Genomic DNA, 10,034 nt, shown 5'->3' with positions numbered 1-10,034 from the left:
CTCAACTTGTTGAGGAGTGACAGACCCACTCACTTGCCCGCTCGTCCGCTCACCAACTCACTCACTCACTCGCACACCGAATGAATGAATGACTGACTGACTGACTTTTCTACCCTCAAGGTTCATCGTCAGTCCGTCAGTCACTCAAACTCGCATTTCATTCCATTTCCATTTCATTCACTTTGCCCGCTGCCCAAAACAGCCTTGTCTCGTCTTTCCTTTCGCTGCTTCTTTTTGTTTCAGTGTAGTTTCCGTTGGTTGTAGTAAATTTTTCTCATTTCGCTTTTTGTTGGAGTGGTTTTCATACCCGGTATTAATAGAGCAGACGGGTATACTGCATTGTATCGACAAAAGGGAAAGACAATTTTGTCTCTAAAGGTTTCCTAAATATATTCCATTACTAATATAAAATGTTTTTTTTTCAGAATGCGAAAGGTTTAATAATAATGTGGAATAACGTAGTCCAAATAACGATATAGTGTTTAAACTCCTGAAAGCAGGCAACACTTTACCAGGTATCTCAAAGTCGACTTGTCTCACTTTCCGGTTTCTACTTCTATTTGCGCTGTTGCTGTTTTGAGTGTTCCACTGCTCGCGTGTTTGTGTGAGTGCTTTGAGTACGGCAAATGAAGAAAAACCAACTCACACAAGCACACCGAATGAGAGAGGCATAGAATGAACTAGCGGTAAATGCATGAACAACGCCGGCTTGCCTGTCATGAAATTTGTATTTGTATCTCAGCGGCTGTTGCTGCCCTCGTTCCCTGCCTTTCTGCCGCTCTCTCTCCTTTCACTCTCTCTCCCTGTTACACTCACCCCCGCCCGGCCACTACACCACTTCTTCTTCTGCTGCTTCCACGCTCTGCTCTGCGTCTCGTGCTCATTTTCCGTTGTACTTTTTCGATGCAGTCGCCCCGTGGATTTCATTCCCTCTGCGCACTTCGAACCGATCGCTCGTATCGCTCCCGGGTCTCAAAATCCGAGTACGGATTCGAATTCGAAACGAACCCATAACCGAAACTCAACACTCGCCGGACTTCGACTGCAATTCAAATACCATTTACGCGCTAAGTTATTGAACACTCTTGAAGGGCGCATAAAGTTCTTGAAATTACGACTTTAGCATATTGTGCTTGTGTTTAAAGAGCAAAGTGTAAACAAATCCGAAGAGTTATCTTCACATCATAAGAAAATGGGTCGCCTGTTCCAATACAATCGCTTTGGCGCCACGGATGGCATCAACAAAAACAACAGCAAAAAGGATACTCAGCAGAAGAACAAGATGGTAAGATTTAGATACAATGCGAGTCTTAAGATCCATCAAGTGGCAAGCACCTTAAAGAACAGTTATGTATTTTAGTTGGGTCCTTTAGGCAGGCTAGTAAAAGATTATGTTCAATCAATTATAAATAAATAAATGCGCAGTATTCGCCTCTGTTAAAGATAGACAAGCGGATGCATTAAACACACTTTAGAATCCCTTCAAGTTCCATGAGAAAGTTCTCTATAAATATCTATGCCCTTGATGACTCAAGCTGATCTCTGTAGAATCTAACAGTCTATGCACATTTCACACTCCCCACACACCATCGAAATACCTCTTTGGACAACAACCCACGCACACTTAGCACTATCTACAGTGAACTCCCCGCCACGTCGACCGGCGGAGGGGCGGAAACGGGGGCATGGCCGTATTCAAAACACGAACGACAACAATTAAAATGATTTAGTGTCACAGATACCACGAACAACAACTCGGCCACACAAAGCAAATACAACAAGAACAACGACAGCGCAGCATAATAAACTCGACTGTCGACGTAAATCAGTGGAACACTAAATCACATAGGGCCAAATAAATATGATTTGCATAAAAACTAAATCAAAGTATATATGCAAACAGAGGGCGTTCGAATGGGGGGTGGCGATAGTAGGCGACCTAAGCCGAGCGTAAATCTGAATTCAAATAAATCAAATTGTAAATGCAGCCTGATTTCTGGCGATAAGTAGAGCAAACAGCAACGCGAAGCCCGATTCGGGAATTGAAATCAAAACATATGTTGGGCCCATAAAGATAGTGATTGATTTGATTTGACAAAATGCATTTCTATATGCAAACAAGGCGCATATGTTATTTGTTTTTGATTCCAGATAAGCGCTAACTAGGCTTTATCGTCTAGCCGCGATGCCCGAAAGGCGATAGGCCCTATGGCGATAGCTTAATTAAGACAAACTGCCTTTTCAGCTACCTGAATGCAAAGTCAACTTTCTGTTAAGACCGCAGCTACTTTGCTTCACTAATCTGCTTATTTGACTTGGCATCCGTAGATGCTGCACACACACTCACAGATACAATAGCGCATTCATAACAATGCTCCGACATCTGAGCAGCATTTATCAAAATATTTGTTTAAAAGAACCACGACGAGGAGAGTAGAAAGAAAAGTTTGTAATTTTAAACTGAATGACAGTTTGCGTTTTGCCCCCGCCTTCTTTTATGCCGACCTTTGCATTTTTCATCCAGTCATTTTTCACTGGAATTGACACCCATCGCCTTCTGTATCTCGTCTCTTTGGATTCTCTTTGTTTTGATCTATGAAAATCTATCTTCTTCGCTTCGCATTCAATTTTAGGTGTAGGTGTTGGCTGTTTTGGCTCCCAAAAGGATTGTCTTTTGAAACGGGAAGTCTGGGTGTGGCCGCAACGGGAGTTGTTTTACCAAGAAGACTCGAGGTCCACAAAAGACTTCTTCAGGCTGAAAAGTGCAGGAATGCGCCCTATTATATCCCTTAGATCTTCGAGTATAAATCGCTCGACACCTCCCCAAAAACCCCACCGCATCCGTTATCAAAATCTATTACCAGACACACACTCTGTTTACAGAGCCAACTGGCTGTGCTGACAAACGATTTCAATTAGCCGGTTCGCAACAGATAAAAGACATCTCCCATCCTATCTCGCGCGGGTCAAAGATACAAAACGGAATCGTCACGAACTGCAGCACCGACAAATTCACATATCGAGAGGGACCAGAACTAATAAAATTGTCACACAACTGTCGGCTGTGTCGGAGTTGACCATATGCCATCCGTTTGGGGCGAACTGCAACCATATTGCTAGATTAAAATCGGAGACAATTAAGTCGGAGATGATAAAATCGACTTTGCAGCGGGTTTATTAAACTGAACTGCGCTCGAGGGGATAACTCTGCGAAAGTGTTTATGAACAAGAGATTATTCGTTGGATAGGCGTTTGATTACATTTCATTAGGCGGGCACTTTTTAATTAATTAATCAAAGGGAAACTTTTTCAAACTCATTTCATATTCCGCTTCAAGTATAACGAACGTTTATCAGAGCAGTATCATGGACCCATCTTCAACAGATATAATTAAAAAAATATATATATTTAAATAGAAGAAAAGCAGCATCAATCACTTAAGTAATAGTATACAGATAGACATTTGATTAATTAATTTTATAATTTAAGCCTAATGATGTTTAAAATTTTGTTGTAAAATATGCATCAATAGCTAAACTTTCATATTTAATATGGGCATGCAAATAGCACAGTTTATGAATTTGGAAAATTAAAAAATCAGCTTCCGCATAAACTTTCCCGAACAGACAATGGTTTCAAGCGATTTGTGCTGGGGAAATCGGGCTGAAAGCATTTTCCTCCTCGTGTGGCTTATGATGCCATGCTCTGGTGCCTTCAACGCCCTGCCTAAGTGGATTTCCTCGACTGCCGAGATCCCGCGATGGGCCTCATAATTCTCGATGAGATGCAGCTAAAATTAAATCAACTGCTGGCGACGATTAGCAGCAATGAGCTGAGGCATTTAAATTCTAAGGCATTTTAATGCACTTTTCCCGAAGAACTCGCCTTTGGACTCCCTTTCAAGGGCAGTGATTAATGTTTATTTGGATGCTCGTGTTCTACACATGTATTTACATGCAGACTCTTTGATTTTTCGGGGGCCCCTGGAGAGGAAACGCTAAGGATAGAAAATTAATTGCACCGCTTTTAAGTGCATTTAATTAGGAATTTCGAAGCAGACGCCTTGTTCACAATGCCCCAAGATTTATTGGGGAAACTGCAATCTGCAGGCTGCGCAAATTGATGAGCATAATTAAATAGCCGGCGACTGCATTCGACTTGCATGCATTGTAATTTATGCTCCATATTTTGCCCAACTACTACGAATGGCCCCGTCGCTTTGAGTAAACAACAATTTCACTTATTTTCATGCCGTCTGCCGCCTCGACCATCAACTGTCTGCATTGTTATTTTTACGCTCGACTCAATATAAATTTTCGCCCCTCTTCGTTTTGCTCGCCACATGCCACGCCATGAAAATGTAATGCAAATATGCAAAAAAGCTTTCAACGGTACCCGAGCCGCCCAACCCAACTCAATACCTCTTCTTTGTCAGCTCCTAGCCCCCTGATCCGACCAAACTCCGCTGGCTACAAATAGTTTTTGGTTTTGGCTTAGTCTGGCCATCAACCGGCAACAGAGAACGGAGTACCGAGTACCGAGTACCGAGAAGCTAGCCAACATCATCGTTATCACCAGTCCCGTTGTCCGTGTTTGAGTTTCATATGGCTTCCCACCAAGGATTTGTGTGCATTAGACGACTAGACTCGGGGAAAACTATTTGCAAGCCCAGTTACTAGACTTTCCACACACAAGGGCCGACGTATTGGAGTGGTAGAAAAAGTTGTCAGAGTCTCTAATTAAATTGTTCACCATCTCTCAAAGTGATAAAGTCCAAGAGTTCATTGCCTGCTTGTGCTCTTCAAAAATATAAAAAACTTGAGATTCATCTCTTGAAAAACTCACGCAGCCCCAAAGCGATGTGCCCATAAAACGCAATTAAAATTTCAACAATTTTCATTTGCATTTAATAAACCCATCAAAATGGTTTTTAAACACGCATAAAACAAACGGCTGAAAAGAAACAGCTTAATTCGATTCACATTTCAATAAATTTTTATATGACCCAATTTTTTACACCTATAAAAAAATGCCACAGAAAAGAAAAACGATACAAAGGGAGGCCCATAAAAAAGCCAATGCCACACGCCACATGTGTCTAAACAAAGGATTTTCCAGCCAAAGGCAAAGCTAATTGTAATAAAAAATTTACAAAACATACCAAAAAGCTGAAACTATAAACATTTTTCCTGGCATATAAAACTAAATTAGTGAGAAAATCATTTTACGAGCCCCAAAAATGAACTCGTTTAACCAACTAAAAGAAAAACCAACCAACTCACTGAAAAACCGAATTTGTTCGTACATAGTTGAGGGGCGTGGGGGGAGAAATGTGTGCGGGACGTGTTTTAAAAAATGTCATAAACTACTCGTAAGTCCATGTATCTCTGACATTTTGAAAGCCCCGACACGTGTGTCCGTGCTGGGATCACTTTGAGATTCTTTTGGTGTGGCATAAAACTGTCAAATTAGCTGGAACTAAAAGCGAGATGACTACAGAGTATTCAGAAACGCTCGACTAATGGCCCGGAGCCAAATGAAATATTACTAATTTCGATAGGAAAATGTCTGAAGGAATTTTCGAAAATTTCATTGATACACTTGGTGCAGCATTTTTGAAATGGGTGGTATTTTTAAGGGGGGTGGCAACTGGAATGGGAGGAGTTTTGTTTTGGCAGCACAGCTGCTTTGGCAATTGCCCAATTTGTGAGCGGATAAGTAGCCGGTTAGTCGGTTATTGCGGTTGCAATTTAAAAGCCACCAGTTTGCCAGTGGAAACCACTTCCGAAGGTGGAAAGTTGTGGGCTGCTTGAGTGGCAGGGTGGTTTTGTTTTGTTTTGTTCAAGACCCTTCAGCAGCTGCTTGATTTTCCAGGGAGAGCTCAAAAATTCAGGCATATGTCGGTGGGACCTCGAGTGGCGCACAAAGGAAACATTTCAATAAATTCATCGACTCACTCCGGGCACTTCAACTAATTTCTGTACCCCCGCTATCTAAATGCACAATAAATGAAAATTTAACAACTGTTTTTATAAGACGTGAAGGGCGAAGACCAAAGGGTCCTCTACCTCTACCTTCTTGTCCGTCAGCTGTCGAAGGTGCCTCGATTCGGTTACCTGAGTTTTTATTGTAACACATTTTGATTACGAAAATATGCTAACACCTCGCAGGCCAAACAAAAGAGCTCTTTGACCAAGAATGGAATGGAAAGCCGGCCCGGGGCGCTGTTTCATCATCAATTAGAGCTCAACCTTTCCGCAGGCCAGGATCGGAATATAAAACCAATTGGGTCGGGCAGGGGATAGACCTATGATTATTGCATTAGCACGAACACCATCAAAGATGAACAGGGCCAGCACGCCAACACCTTTGAGCCACTACTGTGTGCTGGATTTTATTTCGATCCCAATTTTCTTTGGGCTCTATTATCATTGAAATTACCGCAGTGTTCCCCTTTCTTTTGCTTGGCTCGGACTCGGACTGGCCTTGCATAAATTAAAACTCATGTAGCTGGCAAGAATCGTAGCCATTAAACGCTTGTTGGCCCATTGTGTTTGATTTAAGCCGATAAAAGGTACACTTTTGAGGCATTTCACGCCGCTTTTACCCCACAGCCAAAAAAGAAAAAAACAACTTTCAACAGATTTATGCGCTGCGGGGCCACATCAAAGAAAACTCTTTTGGCCATGGCTCGTTGGCCAGGAATTACTGGTCAACTGGCCAAGATGTAGCAACAGTTTTTGGGGGCCTCTTCATGTTTGTTCACATATAAACAAGATATTGGAAATGCAAATCAATGGCGATGGCCTGCAACGGAAGTTCTACGTCTGCACTTCCTTTGTTTGCGTTCCCAAACCTCTAATTTATTGAATGTGTTGAATTATAAAGCCCCCCAGCCACTCCCAATCGAATTCAATTTCGTAATCCCACTTCGAGCTCTACCTGGTCGTCGGATTTCCATTGTGTCCTGCACTCCTTTTCAATCGATTGCTCATTACTTTGCCATTTTTCCTTCGAGTGTGTGTGCGTGCCGAAGGGTACAATGAATTTTCGGTTCACAATGCACAAAACCGAGGGGTGCATCTGAAGGGAGAAGAATGCTATTGCACTTGGAATTACGGGAAGCTAAAGAGGTCGAGGTGGTGGCATCCAAATCCATAATCATTCTTCCGATTCAGTGGACATTATAAGCCATCTTCATATCAGACGTGCACTTAGTTTCATTACCAGGAATTACTCTATAAATGATCTAAATATCAGGACAATCAAAACGCTTTTCATTTACCTCAAACAAACACCGACTAAAGTGTTGAGTTCTCCCACGTAAAGGTGAGAACTATTTAAACATTTTTAAAGCGAAAGTAGGTGTTGAAAAAAAGGAACCCACTAGCAACCCTCCGCAGGCGCTGCATATGAATATTTTATAAGCGAAATGAAAGGCAAACACGAGCAGGGAAAACAACGGACTGGCAAATTGTACAACAATGAACAAGTAGAGCAAGCGCATTACAAGGATATCACAGCAGCAGTTACCCAAAAGCATTAGCAAAGCAGTCATGGGGTTTTCGGAAGGGAATGGGAACGAAAATAGGACTGAGACTGGGATTGGCCTAACAAAGGCGAAAGCAGAACAAAGCCAGGATAATGGGATGGCAGTGTGTGTTATCTGCGTGGTTGTTGCATAAGAGCGTCCTTCGAGTGAAATGGGAAACCCCGACGTAGATAAGATTTATAGGGACAGTCCAAACACTCTTTCTACAAATTTCCTGACCATTACTAACAAAAAAAATCCATCTTGTTTGTTCTCGCCCGACAGCTACGCAATGCCATCAAATGTCCTGGCTACTCGGACATCTATGGTCAGTACAATAAGGAGTCGTCCTTCGAGAAGTGCGATGAATGGAGCAACAAGCTGCAATTCCCAGCCGCCGGAGAAATGGATAAACAGGAACCGATCCAGAGTCGCACGCACAAGGTCTACGACAGCATGAAGAGTTTTCTGCAGCGCAAACTCTTCGCGCAACCCTCTCATAAAGAACAGATCTTAAACGAGGAACCCACAAGCGACTATGATGAGGTGTGTATTGTTTATGATGTATTTATATTAAGAACTAGTCTATAATTAGCAAACTAGGAATCCCTTTCTAGATAAGTGGTCTATGTAAATTAATATTTTGATATGCGGAACCATTTTGGGCTCAATATTGTGGTTAACCCAAAAAAGGTTTTCATAAGTGAAATTAAGACTAGAAGAACCCTTTCTTTTGAATGGTATTTTAATTGGTTTTTCACCTTTCTTTTAGCAGGACCTTCTCGACTCCTCGTACCACGCCGACGCGGAAGAAGAGGAGGAGGAACGCGATGCGGACTGCAGCTGCAGCTCCACCGGCAGTAGCACCACCAGCAGCAGCAGCCCAACCACGCCCAAACGATCGCCCCAAAAGTCCCTGCTGTCCCTCAACTGCTGGCAGAGCAGTCAGCCGAGCAGTGACTCCAATCCCGAAGAGGAGCAGGAGGAGGACGCAGAAGAGGACTCCGACGCAGGGATATCCGATTGCTGTCAACTCTTAGCTGAGAATTCCCCCAACACCATGAGCAAACGCCGTCGAGCAGCACCTCTCTTCACCAGATACATCAGCGCCAACCAGAACTCCGACGATGATGAAGACGAGGAGCCGGAGCTCCTGGCGTGTCCCTGGTATCAGCCCAGGATCACGGCCAAGGCTGCTTTGGAGCACCTGCAGCAAGCCACACCTGGAAGCTTTCTCCTGCGACGCAGTACGCCGCGACATTTCGAACTGGTCCTGCGACTCGAGAGGAGCAACAAGGTCAAGACCTATCCCGTGCAGTCCACCCGGAACCAGATGTACCGCCTGAAGGGAGCCAAGAAGCAGTTCACCAGCCTAAAAGCCCTGATCACCCACCATTCCGTGATGGCCGAACAACTGCCATTGGTATTGGATATGCCCAGGGAGCGTCATGTGGTGAAGCCCTCATCAGTGCGCTATGCAGATGACTTCGAGCCACTGGAGTCCCTGCAGCTACTCGGCATCCTGAGGAGTCTGCAGGCCAAAAGCATCGAGCTATAGAAAATAATTATTAATCGGGGTTTCATGGGGCGGGGCAAGTAATATCGAACTGCAAAGGGAACGATAGGTGAAAGTAATTAGGAATTTGTTTTGTTCTATGCATAAGTACATGTGATATAGTTTACGGAATTGCGGGCTGAGCAACCCTCGAATTTAGTTAGGCCTACCAACTAATTGAAATATTTTGTATCCGACATAGGGCTAAGTTTTCTATTGTGAAAGTGTAATATGAATAAAAATCAAACAATGGCATTCAGCAAAAACGCAACCCTCGAGAGTTTAATGTATCCACGCCCCGGCAATCGAGGCGCTTCCTGTTCTCCCCCGTCCGCCAGGAACCCTCCTCCATGGATGAGGGTTGGCCAGAGAACGCTTCACTTACATGTGATTAGCGATTCGAGTGGCACTCATTAATTTTTCAAGTGCGGCTCGTGGAGCTCTCGACGCAATTCAACCGGCAACATGTTGCTGGCAACATTTTAGTGGCATGAATAATTAGAGCCACTATATTAGCTACAACATTCAGGGGGATTCCCTTCTGCGTTGAAAGGTGTCGACGTCGCACGCAACTGAATAACTTATGTGCACTTAGTCAGATTTTTACATGGCACTTTAATTGTTTTATTGTTACAAAATGGAATATTTTTTTCACACTCTGAAATTGTGATTAAAATCAAGTTATTGGTAGTTATTCTTTTGTTTTATACATTTCAGCAAATATACATGCCTTTGACATTAGCTACTTTTTCTACACATGAATTCTACACACCAATAAACTGTAGGCCCATAAAAGTATGCTATGCTTTCATGTCATCTCCGAATTATGCTGTATCCTAAAAGCAGATAGCAGATAAAAGAAAAAATAATAAAATCGCAGAGAAAGAAGTAAAGAAATTTAATAAATCTGTAATTGTCATGGGCTTAATAAAACTATTTGACAACATT

At 42.9% G+C, this 10,034-nt stretch overlaps 1 protein-coding gene across 2 annotated transcripts; it reads left to right on the top strand.

The window, feature by feature from the left end:
- The first annotated feature begins 870 nt into the window (after nucleotides 1-870).
- On the top strand, nucleotides 871-9,357 carry LOC6736945. Of its 2 annotated transcripts, none has more exons than XM_002083756.4 (3): nucleotides 871-1,285; nucleotides 7,817-8,077; nucleotides 8,307-9,357. In XM_002083756.4, the coding sequence occupies exons 1-3, from the start codon at nucleotides 1,193-1,195 to the stop codon at nucleotides 9,087-9,089; spliced, it is 1,137 nt and encodes a 378-aa protein (XP_002083792.1). In that variant the 5' UTR covers nucleotides 871-1,192; the 3' UTR covers nucleotides 9,090-9,357. The 2 variants fall into 2 exon arrangements, with proteins under 2 accessions (XP_002083792.1, XP_016030591.1); XM_016170122.3 differs by having other exon boundaries at nucleotides 872-1,285; nucleotides 8,304-9,357.
- Nucleotides 9,358-10,034: the final 677 nt, after the last annotated feature.

Source organism: Drosophila simulans, chromosome 3L, assembly GCF_016746395.2.
Source record: "Drosophila simulans strain w501 chromosome 3L, Prin_Dsim_3.1, whole genome shotgun sequence".
NCBI lineage: Eukaryota > Metazoa > Arthropoda > Insecta > Diptera > Drosophilidae > Drosophila > Drosophila simulans.
Note: the sequence above shows the minus strand (reverse complement) of the source record. Positions and strands in the feature narration are given on the sequence as shown.

Coding starts and splice junctions, on each gene's coding strand:
- LOC6736945 (XM_016170122.3), top strand. CDS start 1,193: ATGGGTCGCCTGTTCCAATACAATCGCTTTGGCGCCACGGATGGCATC. Junction 1,286..7,816: donor CTCAGCAGAAGAACAAGATG/GTAAGATTTAGA, acceptor CTCGCCCGACAG/CTACGCAATGCCATCAAATG. Junction 8,078..8,303: donor CCACAAGCGACTATGATGAG/GTGTGTATTGTT, acceptor CCTTTCTTTTAG/CAGGACCTTCTCGACTCCTC.